At 43.0% G+C, this 23656-nt stretch overlaps 2 protein-coding genes across 14 annotated transcripts in view; one reads left to right on the forward strand and one right to left on the reverse strand.

The window, feature by feature from the left end:
- Nucleotides 1-4238: 4238 nt before the first annotated feature.
- On the reverse strand, nt 4239-12629 carry COMMD8 (COMM domain containing 8). 2 transcript variants are annotated; one of them, XM_053403580.1, is made up of 5 exons: nt 12489-12629; nt 11013-11168; nt 9140-9292; nt 6460-6615; nt 4239-5608 (listed from the first exon to the last, which is right to left on the reverse strand). In XM_053403580.1, the coding sequence occupies exons 1-5, from the start codon at nt 12528-12530 to the stop codon at nt 5588-5590; spliced, it is 528 nt and encodes a 175-aa protein (XP_053259555.1). In that variant the 5' UTR covers nt 12531-12629; the 3' UTR covers nt 4239-5587. The 2 variants fall into 2 exon arrangements, with proteins under 2 accessions (XP_053259555.1, XP_053259554.1); XM_053403579.1 differs by lacking the exon at nt 12489-12629 and adding an exon at nt 11706-11783.
- Nucleotides 12630-16068: 3439 nt separating this feature from the next.
- ATP10D (ATPase phospholipid transporting 10D (putative)) overlaps nt 16069-23656 on the forward strand; it is a 58242-nt gene continuing 50654 nt past the window's right edge. For 5 of the 12 annotated variants that reach the window (XM_053403562.1, XM_053403564.1, XM_053403569.1 and 2 more), the window contains exon 1: nt 16069-16442. Coding sequence is in view for 3 of the 12 variants with exons in the window: in XM_053403561.1 (XP_053259536.1) it covers nt 21733-21779 (47 nt within the window). In the remaining 9 variants the exon portion in view is untranslated. Of the gene's footprint in view, nt 16443-20353; nt 21780-23656 lie in introns of those variants that run through there. The other 7 variants (XM_053403566.1, XM_053403568.1, XM_053403560.1 and 4 more) reach the window with 5 other exon arrangements.

The raw sequence follows: 23656 nt of genomic DNA on the forward strand, positions 1-23656 counted from the left end.
CCCAATATGTAAACCCAGCAAGTTATTACAGCATATATTCTGTGAAATTGTTTAACCATTGCTTGAATGTGAGAGTCCCGCGTTTGAAATTACCCTTCTTGCATAAAAAAGGAACAAGACACATTAAATATAGGGTAGTAGAACTGAAGGAGGAAAGAATATACGAAAACATTGATTATATAGTTTTATTAGCGTGTGGAAGGAACAATAAAATGAAGCTTTGTTCTTGGTCAATAATCTGCTCTGTATTCCTTTTGCTGCAAATACATTTTCATCTACATGGATGCACACAGAAGAACATGGTAGGGTAGGGTGGTGGTAACCAATACAGTGCACCCCAGTTGCCAATGTCCAAAAATGAGGGCACCATGTTGGCTTGTCCTGCAGTCAGGTCTCTACAGCTTATGTTCTGCTAAACCTACAGGTTGTATCAATAATCCCACCCTTTTGTGCAGTCACAGGCAGGCAGCGAAATTTGAGGTCTATCAGGTTCTTGGCTAAACAGCTTGGTGGGTCACAAGTTATGCAGACAGGTTGCAGTATGATGGTTTATATTCCTATCAAGTCGTATCATTGAGCGATCAGGATCTTCTTGCATAAGCATGGAGCTGCCCATTTGGCACCTGGTTGCATTTGCACATGATGGAGACTTTCTTGGTCTTCCATCACTACTCTTGGTCTACCATTGGTGCCTTCAGACACCAGTGAATCAGCCTGGTGCAACCTCTCGTTAGCCAGGATAGCTTGGGTTGATCTTGTACAGTACTTGCTAAGTAACTTGAAGAACAATTGCATAAACCTTTTGTGTATAAACTTGCCAACTAACTAAAAATGAATTGGGGAGGATTGTCGTTGTGGCTTGAGCAGCTGATTAATAATGGAAATATATCAGGGATGGAATCTGAGGCAACGTATCTGAACTCTACAGACCTCAATCCACAAGAAATCTAAAAATTTGGCCTAAACAATTTAGAGTATTAGGTGTCCATGGCTGCTATTAGGATGAGGCCATCAAGGTGAAACTCTTATCCAAAGGCAAAGATGAACCACGATACGGTGGTTCAAATCTATCTAAAACATCTACACACCGAGATTATATTCCCCAAGCCAGTTTCACAACTTTCTATTGTTCCTGACCAGCTTGATGTGGTCATCCAAACGCACTTCCAGCAACAAATGAACTATTTCCAAGTAACTGTTTTTCATTTTTGAATTTGTCTAATAAAAACAAGTCCCTAATACAATTACACACATTACAGAATCACCTTAAGAAGGTGGGGGGCAGCCTTTCTCTGTGGCTCGTTTCAATCTCATTTACGTATTTTAAAGAAATATTTTGACTTAATTTTTCATAAAAACTTATAAATTCCAGCTGAATTTTCATCGCAAACACATTTTCCAAACCATTTATTCGACATGAAAGAGCTTTTATACATGCAGTTTCTGGAGTTCACTTGCTAAAAGGATCCCTTTAAATATTTGTTTTCTAAAACGAAAGGAAAGATTTCTAGGAAATAAAATCAACAAAATGCCAAGAGAGGAAAAATAGACTAATTTTTTATGATTAACTTTTCTATTTTGTATACAGATATGCTGCATTTTCTGATTAAAATTCCTGATCTGTTAATGCAATGTGAATTTATGTACTTGCTTTTTACACATCCCACGTCTTAACTTTTTAGAGTGTGCGCATTTTATAATTTTTGTTAGGCTTCTGTTTCCTTACTGTATATAACTGCATGTTTGTTTGTTTTTGCACATCCTGCATAATGTAGCACTAGACTCTATTGCTGTCAACACAAATGTTCTTTCAAATATTTTTCCAAAGGTGTTTTCTGGGAGTAACTGTACATTTTTGTATGTTTTAGAAAAAAAACCTGTAAAGCCCACAATACTGTGATTATTTTCATACGCTAATTCAACTGATCTAGTATAGGACAAAGGTCACCAGGAAGGTCTCCTGTACAACCTCCATTTACTCTTGCTGAGTTCTCATTCATTACAACAGAGCAGTGGCACCTTTTCCCTTTGAGGTGCAAAGTTCATTCTTGGCGACCTTAAAAGCTAAACTGCAAAACAAGAAAAAGCAGTGTGTTCCATAGCAGCATTTGGGAAATTTTCTTCTAAACCTTGCAACAGCTAGATTTTTGCCTTTGGCATGCATACTGGACTCTGTTTATAACAAAAGTCAGTGTGCAGGTGCTGTGATTTGGCCAAGACGACACTCCTGAGAAATGATCACACGTGCGGAAAACACCTTTCTGTCCAGCAATGATGGGCTGGTGCCAGAAAACTCCCTGGTTTGTGACCTTGTTCTTGCAGCCTTCATTCAAAACACTGCTTTGGGTGGGGGGCGTATTTTGTACATATTTTGCAAGCCACGCATCATGGCAAAAGAAACCCACAAGAATAACAGCTGTGTGGCAGAGGAATCATCCTTTTCAATAAACTATGCCTATCATATTTGTCACCCCATAACTTACATTGTGTGAAGTACTTTACATTGTAGTATCTAGTGTCTGAAGATAAACAGGCTAAGCACCCATATCCAAGAAAATATGAATCTGCACAGAAAGGGCACTTTTTTAACAGCCTTAGGAGAACTGAAGTTAGTTCAACCAAGACAAAAACAAGCTATATTTCTTCACCACCTTTCATATGTTGCTTATTTGCCACCAAAGTGAACGCACATTTGCTTGCTCCCTAAACATTAATGGATCATGATCCTTGTTAAGCAGACAGTATTCACTCTTCGACGCCATTCTTCCCTATTGCTTGTTCTAAACCAACACACAGTTGGAAGTGGCATTCAAAGTAATCTTCATATGGCTAACTGGGTCTCCTTGTAATGGCAGCCATTTGTAGTTTAGAATTGCTTATTTACAAAACAATCCTAAATTGCACCTTATATTAAAATGATGGCCTGTGTTCACCTATTTCTCTCATTTTTAGTATACACTTTTGCAGTGCACAGGGACGCGGGTGGCGCTGTGGTGTAAACCACTTAGCCTAGGGCTTGTCAATCAGAAGGTCAGCTGTTTGAATCCCTGCAACGGGGCGAGCTCCCGTTGTTCGGTCCCAGCTCCTGCCCACCTAGCAGTTCGAAAGCACATCAAGTGCAAGTAGATAAATAGGTACCGCTCCGGCGGGAAGGTAAACGGCGTTTCCATGCGCTGCCCTGGTTCGCCACAGCATGAACACATGACCCGGAAGCTATCTGCGGACAAACGCCGGCTCCCTCGGCCTACAGAGCGAGATGAGCACACAACCCCAGAGTCATCCGCGACTGGACCTAACAGTCAGGGGTACCTTTACCTTTATGCAGTGTACACCTGGGATAATCCTCCCAGCAATCCTACAAGACAAGCCAGGTTGATAAATACTAACTTACTTTCTCAAACACACCCAGTGACCTTCATGACCACGGAAGGATATGGACCCAGGTCTCAACAGTACTGACCACTCACTGCAACATCACAGACTGATCAGGGGCATAGTCAGATTGCAGATCTTTAAAATGGCCCAGGATTGCATCATTCTGATCCAATAAGCTGAACAAGAGCCATCCTTCTTTATATCACGCTATTCATTTACAATGAAATATTTGTTCATCCACATATTGGACACAACGTAACCTTCAGGTTCACATGTATGGCTGTTCCTTTAACTATGAAGATTTTTCAGCCTCTCCTTTTAAAAGTGTCAACATGCCTGGTGCCCTCTCTCACTCCCCTTCCCCAGTCCCAACTTTGATTTTTCACATATTTTGATTTTAGTCTTTATGTATGTTAGAAAAAAATTCTGAAACACAGTACTCAGAGAAATTGTGGGGGTCTTTTGTTTTTTGCTGTAGTACAGAAACTACCATCCCCTTGTTCTTTTATTCAGTATTTTATTTTCCGGACTTTCCCCTTAAATGCTGCAGGAATGAGCAGGGGACGGGGGAGAGATGCAAACAAAGTAGCATCATTTACGTTTTATCATTAAACCAGTTTTCATAGCTTCTGAAAATGTAATAAAATGTAAATTTCATTAGCTGATGTATTCCTAGTAACCAAATAAACATTTTTAAAAAACTTTTCCATGGTACAGCTTGAAATTTTATATGGAGATTTCAAGCATGCATTATGAGGCTGTGTGTGTGTGTGTGTGTGTGTGTGTGTAAATAAAACAATGAAAAATTTGTTCCCCATACCTTTTTTAAAAAAACTCATGAAAAAATGATATTGCTACATCTCTTCTCAGGTCATGTTTTATCAGTCAATCATACAGACACTTTAAGCATTTGAAAAATACTCCTTCCCATACTGGCATTGAAGTACTGGTGTAGCAACACATGGTAATAGTGGATCTTCTCCATAACTCAGAAGCATTTTGTATATAGGAAATGATATATTACCTTATTCCAGCAATACTATAGCTATTCACCAATTTGTGAGTCTTTTCTCCAATTCTCAACAAAATGGATACACAATTAAAAATTTTAAGAGAAGTGTGGCATTATCCATCTACCCAGATACCTTTGCAGCCAACCCAAAGACCAACTCACAGGTAAGTTAGGGTTTATAGAGACAACAAAATAAGTGCAGTATCAAAAGCCATCATATGATGGTGGCTCTTTGCAGACAGAGACCTTCAAGGCAAATTCCCATGGCCTTGCAATCCACAAGAAAGTACTGACTTTCTTTGAAGTAGTTCAGAATGGTTTAGGGTGCTTTGTAAGGCGAAAGGTCAAGTGCTTTGGAAGTTTTCTTTCAATAACTTTCTTTAGTGGGTTACATAGGTACATATACTTTATAGAGCAAACTCTAAGGAGTCTATTGTTTGCAATCATGGGCTGACATCATGTGCTCACTTAAACAGTCTACCAGCAATTATTCTGATAAGCAAGTATCAGGTAGATCACACCAATCAGGGGTAGTTGTGGAGGCTTAAACTGTACTGTTTCACAGCCCGATTTTAATATTTAAGAGAAATCAATTTATTTCACACAGAAGCACATTACAAGCTACAGCTAGGTAGAATGTTTAAAATGGTCTGGTGGTAGGCAGGTTCAATCCACTACACTTAATTGTAGACACATTCTATTGTGTTTAACAGAGCTCAATCTGCAAAACAAAACCTCTTTTTATGCAGTTCCAAAATATAACAGCAAATTGTGTCTTTGAGTATAAAATAGTTTTCACAGTCCTAGTCTGCAGTGTAGTTACATAAATCCCAAGAGAAGAAGAAAAGGAATGTTTGCATCAAGTTATTTCAGGTAACTGTTGGCTGCTTGTTAGTAACATGATAAGACAAAGTCCAGCCTATCTTCAGGCTCTCCAACAAATGCTTTAACATGGCACTCAAAACTTCTCAGAAATGCAGCAGTCTATCAAAGTTATGTTCACTGGTTAGCCACAATGCGATTTTGCATTTATTTTGGCCTAGCAGAGATCAAGAGTTGTTCTCTCAGTAAGATTATGAATAACATCTTTCCGTCTCTCACTTTAATGCGCCAACCTCAGCACTTCAGAAGCATTTCAGTTCCTTTTGTTTTGAAGAATACACATCTATTTTCTTATCACTGACACCTCTGATAGCAGAATCATTTCAGCTGCAGAACAACCTTCAAGAGGGATACAAAAGTTGGAAGCAGTAAGTCTAAGTAGCAATGTGTAACAACTATGTAGGTTCTCATGCTCAGACAACGGCTTACACAGCCTTTTAAAATGTTTGAATACATTTCAAACTTACACCCACACATTTTTTGTCTTCTCATCTAAAGGATAAAATAAGTCTCTAATGGCTTTCACACAACTAAGGGGTGGATTGGTAATATTCTTCCACTTGAAAAATAGTAGGCTTTCACTTTCATAGCACTTTCTGCCAGAAGAGATATTTCCAAGGCAACAAACAAGGGCAGGAAGTCAGAACTGAAAGGGACTCCAAAGATCTTGCCACCCATAGGGAAGTATTTTGAATTAAAGACAGCTGAATAACCCCACTGCTAACACTAGCAAGCCTTCCCACTGCATTTGAATTAAGTTGTGGAGGGCCACCAGGTTCCCCATCCTTGTCCTAAGACAAATATCTTCTAACTGATATGACCTAAAGAAGTCTCTCCTAGCCCCAGATAAGGTTCCTATTACATAATGAGGGCTTTTTCCCAGCAAAGTTGTCCTATTGGCACAAGGACTTCAATCTGTGCAAGAGGATTTCCTTTTCCTCTCCCTGTGCCCTGCAATCTGTTATGCGGGTTCCTCCAGCCCTCCAGAGCAAATGGGGAGGGCAAGAGGCAGGCAGGAAGAGGAGAGGGAGAGGACATCCTGTTGCACAGGAAGAAGTCCTTGCACCAACAGGACAACTTTGTTGGATACATCCCATAAAGTGTACTCTTTGCATACAAATAACTGTTACTAGTTTTATCAGGGAAATCATTTGGGTAATTTCAGCTTTCTAAAATAATGTGATACACACCTTATTGGCTGCTTCCAGTGAACTTATTAGGTTCTGTAGCTCTTCCTTATTCATTTCTATGGAGTACGGCTTGAGGTTACCATTCTCTGTCAAATCCAGATCAAGGTTTAGAAGCGGCATTTGCAGCATGGATAGTTTATCACTAGAGAGGGCAAGCTATACAGGAGAATAATTAGGGAAAAAACAGCTTAGGCCAGTTATGATAGCACTTTTACAACACAGTGAGCAGATTCTGAAACTATATAGTCATGAAGGTGTACATTCAGGGTATCCTCCTGGAACTGAGAACCCTGGACCAAAAAAATTTAATCAGGACCAACAACAACAACAAAGATCTGAGCAACTTTCTATATGGAGCAAATACACAAGTTTCAAATCAGCTGGAGTGAAATTTCCTCTGGAAATAACCCAGTTAAAGGATGTGAATTTGACTTTTTAAAAGCGACAATAAAACATAGAGGCCAAGAGTTCCCTCGCTGATATTGGCAAGGGAGGAGAGCAACTACAACATGTCTTCTTCTAGGAGAATTCTAGCTACCATCAGGTGAGCTGTCTCTAGGAAGAGGTGTGTGGTGAGAGAGCCCTCAATGCAGACACGCTTATTAACCTCAGATTTGCATAAAGGATCTGCCCCCAGATCTACCAAGGCCAAAGCAGCCAGAACCCAAGTATCATAAATGGATCTGTTCCTTTGTTCTAGGGTGGGGAATACACTTGTGGAAGCCCACCCCTGCTATGAAAACTTTACTGAAATAAGATTGTAAGCCACCTTGTACAGTTGGGAATGTGTTGCCTTGTTCTTGAAGAGCAGTATGTATCCTAAATAAATACACTAATTCATATTTATACATATAGATTGTTGTGAAGCAGAACTGCCAAAAATATAGCAGGGGGTGGGATCCCCAGTGTAACCTACAAAACTCCACACATTATGGAATCAACTAGGCTTGGATACTATGTCCTTAGCAAGGCAGTATAGAAGCACTCAGGAATGAAACCTTGGCCAGACAGGAGCTGTCCATGTGTAATACATTGCTTATCCCAACGTAGCAAGGGAATAATCCACAATAAAGCAAGACTATCTATTCAGAAAACATTCTTACTCCATCAGAGTAATTCTTTGGTTTCCAGGATTCACTGCGATTTGTCACTGGCAGTACTAATGCAGTACTCACTGGCAGTGCTAATACAACCTGTCAACCTATATGTGCCTTTCCAGCCTGCTCAGCCGCTGTCATAAGCATACTTTCAAGAAGCCAACAAATACTCCCATAGACTTCAAAGGGTCTCACTTTTAAGGAGGTATTTTTAGGGTTTGGGTGCAAAAATGTTTGATGGGGTTTATAATCAACATATATACCTGAAGGTACAGAAGGTGGTCTGGCTGTAGGTATTGTTCACAAAGGCTGAAAATACGCACACATAATGAACTCAAATTAGCCAGAGGGGAAAGAGAACTGCAGATTAACCAGATTGATTAAACCTTAGCCATAAAGAAAAGTTGCAAGCCCTTCAGAAATGAAGAGTCACGTGTGGGTACAGATTAAAGGCTCACAATTTCTCAATTAGGTTCCTGCTAAAATGTTCACATTCAACAAATAATGCTTTTAAGAACTCCAATAAGACACAAAAAACCACCTCTCTTTATCCAATGGCTTCCAGAACAAATTTAAGCAAGAGGCAATTTATAACTACAGCGAAGCAAACAGAAGCACATTAGAAGAGTAATCACTCTTCTGAGCAAACATTTTGCATGATGGCCAGATGTTCTGCAAACTACCAGCTGCATAATTCTCATTAACGTGACCAAACTACTATAATTGATTTAACAAAGATCCTCTTATGCAGATCTTATAAACAACCTGAATGTTCTATATATAATTCAAGGGGAATTGTAGGTTATATTGGCATGTTACATTGCTACAACGTATTATACAATACAGTAAATATGCTGTAAACCAGTCCAATTCAGGAGAGTGAAGAAATGCTGCATTATGTACATCGTTCATTTATTGCATAAGACAGGGGTCAGCAACCTAAGGCCCATGGGCCACAAGGGGCCCACAGGGTTTGTTTAACCGCCCCACGAGCTACCCCTGAACAGAGCAGCCCGCTCGGCGAGTCCCCGCATGCCGTGCTAAACTGGCACGGCGCGGGGACTTGCTTCCGCAGCGCCAGAAATTGCGTCTCCGCGGATGCTGGAAATCACAGGCGTGCGCAATCCGGGCCACGGAGGGATCTCCGCTGGAGAGAACCGGCACATGTGAGGTAAACCTTGCTGACCCCTGGCATAAGATATAATAGCCAACTTCCTTTCTATGGCTCGTCTCAATCTTACGAGAAACAAACTATCATGTTTATACCAACCGCTTAATAACAATTGTTTGGAACCTTTACTACATACTATACAGCAGGGATGGGGAACCTCAGGCTGCCTCCTCTCCCCTCAGTTGATTTGCCATAGTCAGTTTCAAAGTCTCATAGACCACATATATTTGTCTAGATAGTCAGCATGGTACCCTCCAGATGCTGCTGAATTCCAACTCCCATAAGCCCCAGCCATTGTAGCCAATTCCCAAGGGTGATGGAAGTTGCTGTTCAGCAATATCTGAAGAGTCACAGTTTGGCTACCCTTGATCTAGCAGTCTTATACAGCTAGGAATGAAACTGTTAGCCGAACCTTCAGCTGCCAGTCAAAATCCAGGAGGCGTGCCGAACAGATGCCATTTGTTCTTTCAATCAGGGCATGCCTGATGTCATGTTTTCTGCCTTTCAAGCAAGTCACCACAGCTTTTTGAGAGTCAGAACTCAGTTCGTCCAATGGCTGAAGAGCCTACAAAACAAAACAAAAAATGGGAAAAAACTCGTAAACCTAACAGGCTATACGATAACAATTGGCATTGTTTGTACTAGTAAATACAAGTTATTTTTTAAAGACCACATCATTTCTGTGTCTGTTTTGTAGGCACAATCAAAACCACCAGAACGCCTATATTATGCCAGTTCTACTGTTACTATAAGTACTGACTAAAATATGGGCCTCAGTCTTGCAGCTGAGGACCACATGCAACTGGGTACCACCATACGCAGGCAAGAGCAGCAACTACTGCTTTGATAACCAGCAACAAGCAGCTGGGCCCGCAAAACCTTTCATGTGCTCAGCTGTGAAATCCTAAACTGCCTCCACTTTGTCAAAGCTATGGTGTAGGGAAGTGCCTGAAAGAGAAAATGACTATGTGGCAAACTGTAAGAAATGCAGGCTAGGAATGACATGGTATCCAGCAGTGCATGGCAAAACTCCAACCTGGGAGTACAGGAGGAGGCAAACACAGAGCTGCTTGGTTTGGCTGCAGGTGTCTGCACCTGCCCCCCTCTTTCCAGCTGTTTCATGGTCCCTGATCATCTGATTACGAATCCTCTAATCATGTAGCAGTGGAATGACTGTGGTTGTTGGCTATACAATTATAGCAATACAGTCATACCTCATACAGTGGTACCTCAGGTTAAGTACTTAATTCGTTCCGGAGGTCCGTACTTAACCTGAAACTGTTCTTAACCTGAAGCACCACTTTAGATAATGGGGCCTCCTGCTGCTGCCGCACCGCCAGAACCCAATTCCTGTTCTTATCCTGAAGCAAAGTTCTTAACCTGAAGCACTATTTCTGGGTTAGTGGAGTGTGTAACCTGAAGCGTATGTAACCTGAAGCGTATGTAACCCGAGGTACCACTGTATTACGTTTGCTTCAGGTTGCACGTTTTCAGGTTGCATCCCGCGGCGACCCGGAAGTAACAGAATGAGTTACTTCCGGGTTTCGCCGCTCGGCAGATGCGCAAAATGATGTCATGCACATGCGCAGAAGTGGTGAATTGCGACTCGTGCACGCGGAGACACGGGTTGCGTTCTGTTCAGGGTGTGAACGGCCCTCCAGAACGGATCCTGTTCGCAAACAGAGGTACCACTGTACACGCCTTGTTGTGGTAATTTCCCTCCCCCCACTTTCATTTTTGGGTTTCTTAAAATATATACATACTATTATTTTTACTTCTGAAAACCTTGGGGGTCCCACATGCTTGCTAGTACCTCCCTCTTGTTTCCCAGTGCCCCCATTTCGGCTTCGTCTATGTTGGCACTCACCAACTGGGTTCGCTATTAGAGTAAGAGATGTTCTAGAGCATCAAATCAAAATCAGAAAAATTGTAACCATTTCAGGAATAAAAATCAAGTACAGGCAGCTCAATGAGTTTTACCAGCTGTAGGTTAATACATCTGAGAAGAAAAGTCTTTAACTGAACATTATTCCAAATGAAAGATTTAAACTTCATTAGATTCTTTTCAAGAATTACAGAATACACTGTCTGAAGTACTAATGTATAATCTATTTTAATTGAAAAGTGCAAATTGAATTTAACTCTGCTTAATTTTGAAGCAGATACCTGTTGCAGATACACAAAAGCTCTGCTTATAACTTTCTCATAACAGTTTATGTTATTACTTAAATTAGAATAGCAATACTGAGTCTTTATTTACAAAGTCACAAAACAAGTGCGGATACCTCTTCATCTGAGCGATCTTTGGCAACGGTACTTTTGAAATATGCTGAGGTTTGTTCTAGAACCTCCATCCATTCTGTCAAATTCCAAATAGTGTTATAGTCTTGATATCGAGGATATGCACGGCCACAAATCCCATCAATTACTTTGTGAAAAAACTGGAAGAAATGAGCATAAACAAAGCTTTAAGAGACAGCTGGTTCTACTAATGTTGCATGTTGTTGGTTTTATTATGATGTATTTTGTGATGTTTGTAATTATAAGTAGCGAACAGGATCTTTGCACATCTACTTTGCTATGCAACACCACATCATTTGCAATCAACAGTTTGATCACTCCCAAACGATAGCCTTAGCAAAATTAATTAAAATTAACAAAACGGTCCTGCAGGACTCCGGGTATGCCTCTGTCCAGCAAGGGGTTCTGTTGAAATTACTGACTTAACAATCTGATCACCCACCCACCCCATATAGAGACGGTTCAGAATCATCTGTCCTCAGGGTTGGCCCGAGACATTTTGGCATCTGAGGAAAAAACACAAAATGGCATCCCCCTCCCCACCTGGGAAGAAGAGGTGAGTGAAGATCTACATCGGGAACAAGGAGGGACCATAAAGATCTGCCGTCCCTGTGGAAACTGCCGCCTGAGGCAGTCGCCTCATGGGTGGGGTGGGCCGGCCCTGCCTGTGAGATCACCTGCTGTTTCTGTGCCCATGTCTGTGTTATGAACACACTATCTTTGAGCCTTTTCAGATGCATTAGTAAAGGACTAGGGGTGCCAACTTGAATAAAATATGGGGGGCAGGTAACCCCCACCCACATAATTGATCACATGACACAACACAAACACTACTTGAATGGCAATGCCCAACAATCTTAGAAAATATTTTATTGGGTGGGGGGGTGAAGGGACCTCAGCCTGTAGGAGTTGACTCCTATGGCGAAGGGCAAAAGCACCAGCTCATGCTGCGGAGGCCATGCAGTCAGTTCAGGGCTCCACCAGAGAAGCCCGCATGGCAGCTTCTGCCTGCCATCAACCCTTCAGAAGCTGGAGCACTGCTGGCATGAAGCGAATGGAGCCTCCATGAACAGGAGCAGTGCTCCTCTGAAACCCGAGGGATGTTGGGGTCATTCGGGAAAAGGGACAGCCCATCTTTTCCACGCCTTGCTTGTGAACCGTCACACATATGCTGGAGGCAAAACTCTGGGCTTTCAGGCACGGCCAAACTTGGCCCTCCAGATGTTTTTTCGGACTACAACTCCCATCATCCCTAGCTAACAGGACCAGTTGTCAGGGATGGTGGGAATTGTAGTCCCAAAACATCTGGAGGGCCAAGTTTGGAAATGGACCGCATTCGCTCCTTCAGAACCACCTCGTTGCCTCAGAGCAAACCCACCAACGCAGGCAAAAATGAGCGCGCCTTTTTTACCCAATCAGCGGCCAGCCTTCCTCCCTCCCGCCTCCCTCCGCGTTCTCACCTTCAGCCTTTCTTCGACCGGCAACTTTTCCGTCAGCTTCATCTTTCTGCCCCACCCATCCAAGCTGCGCACGCGCGGGGGTCTCGACCCGCTTCCCCAGGCGAAAGCTGCGAACGCGGCGGGGCCACGTGACCGCGCGCTAGCCAGGCTTCTCCCTATCACAGTGCCCGAATAAAGCCGCTTCCGCCTCCGCGTCACCCTCCTCCACCTCCTGCGCAAAGGAGCCTGCGCAGCGACTGAAGCCCCGCCCCACTCTTTCAACGCATTTCGCCCCCCCCAGCTTCAAAGCCGTGGTTCTCCTTATATATTTGAGTTGAAGTGCTAGTCTGAGCCAGGCATTTCCAGAGGGGAGGACAGTTGGTCCTACGCTAAGGCAGATCTTTATATCAATGTGTTTATGTTTCAGCAGAACAAGCTGCAAACCCGGTCAAAAAACAGCTGGTATATAATAAAAGTACAATATAAATTAGCAAAATCACAATATACTAATCAATCACATTAGATGATGTGAGGAATTTCAACTAACCTTGTGACAAGAAATAGAAAAGCATCAATCAAGCCACCCCATGTCTCTCACCTAGGGTCTTTCGCCTGGAAGGACAGGTTATACCCACATTCTCACCTGGGGCAGAAACCGCATTTTCCTCTCACTGTAGCCAACCAGCCAGCAGACAAAATGTTCATTAACCTCACACTAGAATAGCCAGAGGCGGGTGAGAAATCGTACAAATTTGACCTATAGCACCCATTCCTGTCTCCTCTGTAAGATCTACAACAGTGGGTTCTTCTCACCCTGGAGCGTGAAACAAGTTTCATTCATTCTCCCTCTGCTAGTGTTCCAGCCATCATGCCTAGTGCAGAGGAAGTGGATATGGAGAAGTTTTGCTTCATCATAACTCTAGAATTCAAGGCCATCCAGCTAAGCAGAGAAATTCTCAATTAAAATTGCAGGACAAATGTTACAACAAGCCAAGTGCAAATGTGACGTGGCAGCACCAATTTGCATTTTATTTAGTGATAAGAAACTGGAAGTTACAGTACAGTGAATGATTAAAAAACAGCCCCTGCCTGCTTGCCTGCAATCTAGTTCAAGATTGCAAGGCTGAAGTTGGTGCTTGGTTTCTCATCTGAAACAGCAGTTATTTCTGTCCAATAGACAGCAGCTCCTCTGCCATCCCAAATAAGCTTTGAACAATCCCAGATCATACACATTCATGAAGTTTGCGCCCTTTGAGATGCATCAGCATTCTTTTCCATCCAAAGAGTTGTTTTTGGTGCTTCAAGTATCATGGTATTCCTATGTCAGTGGTTCCCAAACTCCCCCTGCCAACCACTTGAAAATTGCTGGTGGTCTTGGAGGACCACTTAATGATTTTTATGTCTCTTGTCACAATTGTAATGTGCTGTGCCAGATGCTATATTATTTTTCATTGTATTTCATTGCTTCTTTTATTTCTTATACTGTATTTTATTGTATTGCATGTTTCATTCCATAAAATTCAAATTACAGTATAATAAAACACACTATAAGAGTTAAAAGAAGTAATCGGAATACAATGAAAAATCAATGTGGATATTTAATGGGGACATGCCACAGGCCACCGGCATGAAACTCTAGGAAAGTCCTATTGGTTTCAGTGGGAGGCAAAAGGTCGGGAATCTTTTGGGTTCATACTCTCATGCTCAATTACTTCTGGTTAATTATCACTTAACAATCTTAGTACCTTATGATATTCCCAACCAGGCAAAACACACCAAACGGTCTTTTATCTGAAATACAGTAAATGTGGCATATGTTTTGTGCCAGGTGGTTAAAGCAGTCTATAAAGTTTGTAGGTATATACATATTGGGAGAGGGGGATCTTCATAGTACATCCAAAGAAAATGGTTGAGGATTCTAAAGTGCATTAATGATATTAGAAGTGGAACTAGCACGGTAGTCACTTTCATTCTAAAGTCATAAATAAGAGTGTGACCTTCTGCTTTTTGCATCAGAGACTACTGATTTGGGAGCCTGACTATCTGAAGGACTATCTGTACCAATATGAGCCTGCCTGTGCATTAAGATTGATGTCTGAAGGCCAATGGGTATTGGGAGCATGGCTTTTTAGGCTGGTGGTTCCAAATTTATGGAATTTTTTCTCCCTGGAAATCCATCTGGCTCTGCTCCATCATTATTAGTTGTTGTTTTTAAAGAAACATACTGTATTTTTCCATGTACTGTATAAGATACCCCCTATTTTGGGAGATTCATATTTAAGAAAATGTGGGGGCCCCATGTATAAGACACCCCCTAATTTTTTACATTATTTTGTAGTAAAAAAAAAACCCTAGTCTTATACACGCTGGCCACGTGACCCGGAAGTGTCTTTGGATGGCGCCGGCTCACGGCCTCTAGAGCGAGATGAGCACGCAACCTTAGAGTCGGACACGACTGGCCCGTACGGGCAGGGGTACCTTTACCTTTACCTTTAGTCTTATACACAGAAAAATGTGGTATTTTAATTTTCATCTACATTTTTCATAATTGCACTTTGGTTTAACTTATACTGTTAATTTTAAGGGGTTGTGAGTTTTCAGATAAATGATTTCATGTTGTTGTGATTGATTCTGGAGTTGTACACCACAGTGTGAAGATTGTTATGCCCTGAGAGTTGATTAAGAAATATTTTAATAAATATTGATATCCAGATATTAATTTGGCATTCTAGCCAAAGACTGTCTTGTCATGATACAAGGTGAGGCAGTTACCTCAGCAGGTTTGGGATACCACTGAAATTGTGTGGGAGATTGTGTCTTGGGAATCAGATTGAAATGACAATCTGACCAGAAGACTCCCACTTATTTGCCAAGGGGTGGTACTCTATGTTAACTAGTGACAGAGGTTGTTGTTCTGAGTTTTTTTGTCAGGCAACAAAATGACTTGGGTGAGTCCTGATCTTAGTGATTCCCAATGTGCAGTGCCTGTCTGCCAGGCACCAGGTGAAAAGTCTGGAGAAGACAATTTAGGGGGGCATTCAGGACTGTTAGTCACATAGAATAAAATGCGGAGATCTCATTTCTGTCACAGTTGCTGTTAACTAAAGTGGGAACTCCTGGATATTCAAATACAAACAAATATTGTATTTCTAGGAAGGCACTGTTTCTAAACAAGAGTTACTAGGATCTCAGCGGGACTTAGAACTAATAAAGACAGAAGGAGTAAAAAGGGGGAAATTAGACAGAAGTTAGCAGCTGCAAAAATAAATACGAGAAAGAGAAAAGTAAACACAACAACACAGAAGTTGACACGGAAGCCAACGCTGCATTGCTCTAAACGGGTCCTCGTGGTGCAGAAATAAAACTGCTTGCACATTTGCAAAACTGAGATTCCTGCTTTCGGGGGGGGGGCTGTGGACTAGATGACCCTAGGGGTTCCCTTCCAGCTCTACAGATCTGTGATTTCTGTGCTAGAGTTGGGAGAAGAGAAACGCCTGAAGGAGGCGTCAGAAAGGGCGGAGGCCGGGTCCTTATGGCTTTTGTGGAGGCGATTCGCTGTCCTAGCCTTCCCCGCCCCCCTCACCTTGGTTGGTTCTTCCTACTGCAGCCGGCGAAGTGGGCGGGGAGGGGATCTGCTCCCAGCTGCAGGCGGCTGGCTGCGAGTCTAGGTTTCGGACCGTAGTGGGAACAGCGGCGGCAGAGGGGGATCCTTCGAGTGCGCGGGGAGAATCGAGGCCGTTTTTGTGATGCGCCCAGGGGGAGAGGTAGTAAGAGGCATCTTCTCGTGCGAATTCATTCTCTCTCGTCTTCCCCTTCCTTTTGGTGCGTTGCTGATTCCCTTTCTATCCAGAGCGGTTTACCAACCATCCCGATCTATCGGAATCCCCTCGACATAGTCAGAAAGTTCTATTCTCCTGGCTTTGCTTTATTAAATCGGGATTTTACTGTACTTGATATTCATCTAGAAAAACGAACGTAAGTATTCCTCAGACGCCCCTCTCCAACGCTGCAAGTCTTGTGCATATTTATTATAATATACTGTATACACCTTTCACCCTAATGTCCCTGGGGCAGGCACGTTACAACATTACAGTACCTGGTACAGGAAGCCGCACTGAACTTTTAGGATTTACTTCTGAGTAGGCAGAATTAACCTAAGGAAGGTTTTATCACAGCCACATGAGGTAAACCTGCGCATCGCTCAGAATGATTGATTCTGTTTTGTCATTCAGTTTTGTATCTTCCAAGTAGACCAGAAAAGGTATAGGTGTGTGTTTGCAAACTAGGTTGGTGCTCTTCTATTTGTTGAACTTTATGGGAAGTTAGAACAGTTTTGGGGAAAGTAGAATAAAGCCTCATGTGATCTTTGTAATTATGGATGCAGGGCAGAGCTGTGTGGAGTTTGTAAGCTGCAGTTCAACGTTTGCATTTCATTAGGACATTTGATGGCCAATCTTTTAGGCTTATGCGTGGTAAGTCAAATCTAAAGTACAGTGGTACCTCAGGTTACATACGCTTCAGGTTACAGACGCCGCTAACCCAGAAATAGTGCTTCAGGTTAAGAACTTTGCTTCAGGATGAGAACAGAAATCGTGCTCCGGCGCAGCAGGAGACCCCATTAGCTAAAGTGGTGCTTCAGGTTAAGAACAGTTTCAGGTTAAGTACGGACCTCTGGAACGAATTAAGTACTTAACCTGAGGTACCACTGTATAAGGTAGGCCAGCACAAGTGTCCCATACTACTTGCCTTGGTGTGGCTTTGCCTGTAGTATCTGAGCTGCAGAAGAGGTAGCAGCACTGTTTAGGAATGAAAGGCAGGAGAGTTGATTGACTCTTATCCTGTGGGCAGGCCTGCAGGCTTTCCTGCACTTGTCCAGGTGTGCCACAAATCCCCACTGCCTATGCCACAGGTTCTCCATCCGGGTATTGGGGCTTTAACATTTGCATTCAGTATTAGGGTTCGGTCTTTGGGAAAGTTCAGCCTGTGGCCTCATGGCGCAAGCAAGCTGGATTTTCTTGTTTTGCTCCTATTGAACAGTCACAAGAGACTAGGGCCCTGCGGGACTTGACATCTTTCCACAGGGCCTGCAAGACAGAGCTGTTCCACCAGGCCTTTGGCCAGGGCACAGCCTGACTCCCTCCTTTGGCAATCCTCACAGAACTTCTAGCCCTATAGTTGCCATTAATTTGATTGGAATTAATTTTATAATGAAATGGTTTTAGAATGTTTTATCCTTTTACTGTTGTTAGCCGCTCTGAGCCTGGCTTCGGCTGGGGAGGGCGGGATATAAATAAAATTTATTATTATGAAGTAAAGAGAGGGAATTAAATTTTTAGACAGAATTCCGAACATTTATATAGTACTTCCATACGTTTAAAGAGCTTCCCATGCATTATCTTGTTGCAGTCCCTTAGAACTAGCAGTTAGTGTTATTGGTCCCCATATTGGATGGGTGGAGGAGATCAAGAATGAGAGAGAGAGTGTGGCTTGCTTTTAGACCAGCAGGTGAATTCATTGCAGAGGTAAAATTTGAACCAAGGAATTCCTGACTTGTAGATCATTCTCTGCTGTGAACACACCATATGATTTCCCCCAAAGAATCCTGGGAACTGTAGTTTGTTAGGGTTGCTGCAAATTGTAGCTTTGCGAGTGATAAACTACAGTTCCCAGGATTCTTTGGGGGAAGTCAGGTGCTTTAAACGCATTGAGCGTGTATTGAACCTAGTGGTCTTACGATTTTTGTTTGGGTTTTTTTGGTAACAGATTGGCTTTGATGTTAATTTGTACTTTTAATAGAGATGGTTACATATATAATATTATTAATTGCCCTGTGGTTCGGATTGTAAATTCCCTTGAGTTACTTTGATGATTAGGCAGGGAACTATAAAATATTTATTTGGGGGGGGGGGAGTACCCAGGAGGCCATTTAGAGTTCCCTAGCTACAAACTAGAGATTTCCTTTGTGCCTTTAAATCCCCTGGGAGATGCGGCAGTTTTGGCTTCTCCCACCTGTTTTTCATGTGGGCACTTTCCATCTACTTCCCTCTCCTACCTGTTGCATTGTATAGCCTAGAGACCGGTTTGCTACAGCAACCTTAACTAGAACACACTAGTAAAATGGCAGCAATCAGCATTGTATGTGAGTATTTTGCTTGTGGGTTTATTGTAGCAAAAATAACAATAAAATAAAACCAGATGCTTAACTCAATAAGCTGAGTGTCAGTAAAGCATGTAGGATCATGCCCTGTTCTAATGCTGAGTGAATAATTATGCGTCAGACCATGCTGCCCTGCACAAGATAATTAGGCTTCCCATTTTCTGAGTTGATTTCGTCAGATCATGTGAAAAGGGTTTTGATTTTGTTGTATCTTCCCCACTCCCAGCCCCAATGAAAAATCACAATTGGATTTACACATGGCTGATGACAGCATAGAGACCTGAAGTGCCATGTTTGTGCCACAGCTTGTTTAAAGTGGAAGGGTTGATAAGCCTCACTATGACATTGAGTTAGGCCTGCATTTCTACTTGGTATACTGGCCTGGTTTTCACAAAATACTAAACCATTATTTAGTGCTTAAACCACCAGCCCTCTGGTTAACAGCCAGACACTCTGATCTATTGTGCCACAAGAAGCATCATGTGATGACTTTTGTTCATATTTAACTATGCAAGAGGAGTTTATATCTTGTAACTTTTTGTGTGAATTTTTTTTTTTAACATTCGTCCTTCCCTTTATTTTGTAATCTATCATTTGCAGCATCCCCTCCCACTTCAAGGATTCAATTCTTGTTGCACCACAGCCTCACGCCTTCTTGCTTTTCCAAACTGAAAGAGATCTGGTTTCTATCCATAGCTCCGGGCAGACTTTCAGCATTTTCTTCTTTGATTTCCTTCCCATCTGTTAATAAGCTGGTGTCTCGCCAGAGCCATAATAAATCAAAGTTGGAGTCCTCTTTAGAGGGTAATGCCACAAATCATTCCGATGTTTTCACACAGTTCCATTCTTTCAATCAATCCGTAAATATTATGAAGTTCTTGTTAATTCCCTCTTGCATTCCATTAATAATTACATTCCATTAGTAGTTAATTTTTTCTTCGATGAAGGTTTGCTGAATCATAAAGTAGCATATATAATGTAACGAGAGAACAAAGGCTGCCCTCTACCTACATACCAATCCAGTTATGGCGAAAATCCTCTCCAGATCAAAACCTTGGCACTCAGTGGCTGATTCATTTAGCAGGTTATCTTGTCTCCTTCGTCCAGAACACATCTGTTTCTTAAGTCCAAATTCAGATCCATCTTAAAAAACAGAAGTACCTCCGCTCATGGTGGCTGCATTGAAGAGTTTCCATTACGTGTAGTGCTATGCACTCGGTGTCGCCACCGCTTCTGCTCCGCATTCCATCGGAACGAGAGGCAGGTTTCGGACGACCTGCGAGTGAAAGCTCACACCTTGACCCTGGGGAGGGCTTGCAAGGATAATTACTCTTAAATTATCCTTAATTTGCTGCACGGCCAGTGTCCACTAGCGTGGGATGCGCTGTTTACCATGGCAGTGAGCGCCGGAAGTCCATGTTTGTCTTTCTTCAAAACTGTAGTTACATTTCTGATTGATAGTCCTTTTACTGGTGGGGATTCAGGAGTTGGTAGGCACTCTATTTCAGTGCTATTGTTTTCAAAAAAATCTGTAAATTCAGCTATGTATAAGCAAGGTATTTTCTTGGGCAGCCTGTGGGACACCTAGTATAAGCAGATTGTTGATTTTTTAAAAAATCTAAGGAAGACCACTTACACATCAAAAAAGGATGCTCAATTCCATAAATAGGAGGCAAAAAGAGGCCACATATTTGCACATGCCAATTTATTTTTGTATATATACTAATCTGTGAATAATTACTATAATTTCAATGGAAATCCAGTACATCTCACCGTCATGAGGAAGACTGTGACCAGGTGACCTGTTTGCCTATTGCTGTTAATAGACAAGGCTGTTGATCTCCCTTATTAGACTGGACTTCAAATAGAAAAATCATTCAAATAGAGGCCAGTCCTCTGGCAGCTGTCTTCTGTAAGGTGGGACACATATCCCTTCCCCACATATTCCACCAATTTAATCGTCTTCACGGTGATCCCCACAGTGCACATGCTCCTTTGTTTTCCTCAGAAAATCAGCTTGCTCTTCTTAGTTGTCTGTGTAAGAAGACCAGGCCTCTGTCCTCCTTGATACATTTTAGTATTAAAGTAAGGCTGTGGAAGGGGGTCTTGGAGTCAGAGATTAAGCGTGTGGCTGATTGAGGATCTCGATAGTCTGAAGTTAACGGTTCTGGGGGAAGAGGAAACGTTCTGAATCTGACTTCCTACAGACATTAGGTTCCCTAGGGTCGGTGGTCTGAGCCTAATAACAATATATTTAGGGTCCAGAAGGGAGGGACCGGCAGTTGTACACGTGTGTGTGTGTGGCTGAGAGGAGCAGGCAAGTGTGGGAGCCATGGAATTCTGGAGCAGCCATCTTGTGGGTCACATGACTCTCTTTCCATCTCTTCTAGAATTTTAGAACAGTGGGAGTTAGTTTATAGTTCTGAAGAGGAAGTCCCTGAGCTTAAGGAAGGCGGTTGCAGCTCAGGGGCGGCCCAAGTTTCTGTGCCAAAGGAAATCCTGCCAATATCTTCCAATGGTTGAGAGCTGCAAGGCACAGCCTCGCTGCTGTTTCTCCTTCTGCAACGATCCCCATACAGTACCCTCCCTAGTTATTTCTTCTCTGTTAACGGACCCATCTGTCAACACTGTTTCCTTATTCCCCCTATGATTCTCACCCCCTTCCTTTGCCCGGGCCTTGCTTCCCCCTCTCCCCTTTCTCAACTTCTGCCAGGCATAATACTATTCCTTTCTCTCTGCTTTCCAGCAATATTACTGCTTCCTCCTGAGCCTTAAGCCCTACCCCATGCTCCCGGGATCCATTTGGCCACTGTGTGGCTAGGGAAACGGATGAGAGAAGGAGAAAAGGCACTCTTAACTCTCTCACACATTTTTTGACTTACCCTTATAGATCAGCTTCTTTCGTTCATCTTTCTAAACCTGTCGGGAGCCGCACCTGAACTGCACGGCAGCCATATATGATTTGTGAGAAACGGTTTGACCGCCTAGGCCGCAGTCCCGTAATACAGTATTTTTCCATTTAAGAATTACGTTTTAAAAGCCTGCTGTGCTGCTCCTTTTGCAAATCCCTTCAGCGGCGATGGCTAAAGAGTCGCTAAGTGTTGTTGCATGAAAATAATGTTACTTTGCTTTGGAGCTGTGTGGATCCAGAATAGGTAAGGTGCTATTTTGCTTAAACTACTTGATTTGTTGTAGCGGTTGCTAGGCTGGAAAAATCATTATGTGCCTGGTCACCTAAAATGTGGCGCCAAGCATTTGAAAGGCATTCATCCTTATTAAGTGAGTGGCACTGTTCCCCATGAGTAAGAGAAGCATGGGTGTAGCTGGGGGGCAGGGAGGGGCAGCTGCCCCCCCAAATAAAAATACATAGTGAACTGAGGTTCTGCTCCCCCCCACAACAAAAATCCTGGCTACGCCCATGATGGGGAGACCATTTGTCCCCCAGCAAATGCTATCACCCAGGTATCGTTGGCATCGTCCCTTTGTATAATAATAATAATAATAATAATAATAATAATAATAATAATAATAATTTATTATTTATACCCCGCCCATCTGGCTGGGCTTCCCCAGCCACTCTGGGCAGCTTCCAGGAAATATTAAAATACTGTGATACATTAGACATTAAAAGCCTCCCTAAACAGGGCTGCCTTCAGATGTCTTCTAAAAGTCTGGTAGTTGTTGTTCTCTTTGACATCTGGTGGAAGGGCGTTCCACAGGGAGGGTGCCTCTACCGAGAAGGTCCTCTGCCTGGTTCCCTGTAACTTGGCTTCTTGCAGTGAGGGAACCGCCAGAAGGCCCCCGGTTGCTGGACCTCAGTGTCTGGGTAGAACGATGGGGGTGGAGACGCTCCTTCAGATATACTGGACTGAGGCCATTTAGGGCTTTAAAGGTCTGCACTAACACTTGGAATTGCACTCGGAAACGTACTGGGAGCCAATGTAGGTCTTTCAAGACCGGTGTTATGTGGTCTCGGCGGCCATTCCCAGTCACCAGTCTAGCTGCCGCATGTTTCCGGGTCACCTTCAAAGGTAGCCCCACGTAGAGCGCATTGCAGTAGTCCAAGCGGGAGATAACCAGAGCATGCACCACTCTGGTGAGGCAGTCCGCAGGCAGATAGGGTCTCAGCCTGTGTACCAGATGGAGCTGGTAAACAGCTGCCCTGGACACAGATTTGACCTGTGCCTCCATGGACAGCTGTGAGTCCAAAATGACTCCCAGGCTGCACACCTGGTCCTTCAGGGGCATAGTTACCCCATTCAGGACCAGGGAATCCTCCCTTTGGGATAGCTTTAGGTGTTGTCCCAAATGTGGTGGGATGTGGGATGTCTTGTGAAGGGCTTAAGGCTCCTTGGTAGCTCTAGCTACGTACTGAATTTTGTGAGAAGCCTTTTGGGTGGGTGGGGGGAAATGTCCTAGTTTGGCGGTACAATATCTGCTGAGCATCTGCTGTTTAGATCTCTTGCATCACTGTAGGGCAGGGGTCAGCAACCTTTGTCAGCCATGGGCCGGTCCACTGTCCCTCAGACCATGTCGGGGACTGGACTATATTTTGAAAAAATATATGAACGAATTCCTATGCCCCACAAATAACCCAGAGATACATTTTAAATAAAAGCACACATTCTACTCATGTAAAAACACCAGGCAGGCCCCACAAATAACCCAGAGATGCATTTTAAATAAAAGGACACATTCTACTCATGTAAAAACACGCTGATTCCCGGACCGTCCGTGGGCCAGATTGAGAAGGCGATTGGGCCGCATCCGGCCCCCGGGCCTTAGGTTACCTACCCCTGGTGTAGGGCAAGGAAATATTTCCTATCTGAAGCCCTGGACGGCTGTTGCCAGTCAGTGCAGACTGTATTGAGCTAGGAGGAGTAACGATCTAGTTCAACTCCACTGCTTGTGTCAACGCAAACATCGAGTCAGCAAAGAAGGCCAAGACTCTTCAGAGAGTGGTCATGGGGATTATCAGTTTGTTTTTGTTCTTATTTTTATTATGTATTTTGTTTTTCATATTGACATTTTG

Source organism: Podarcis raffonei, chromosome 9, assembly GCF_027172205.1.
Source record: "Podarcis raffonei isolate rPodRaf1 chromosome 9, rPodRaf1.pri, whole genome shotgun sequence".
Classification (NCBI taxonomy): Eukaryota; Metazoa; Chordata; class Lepidosauria; order Squamata; family Lacertidae; genus Podarcis; species Podarcis raffonei.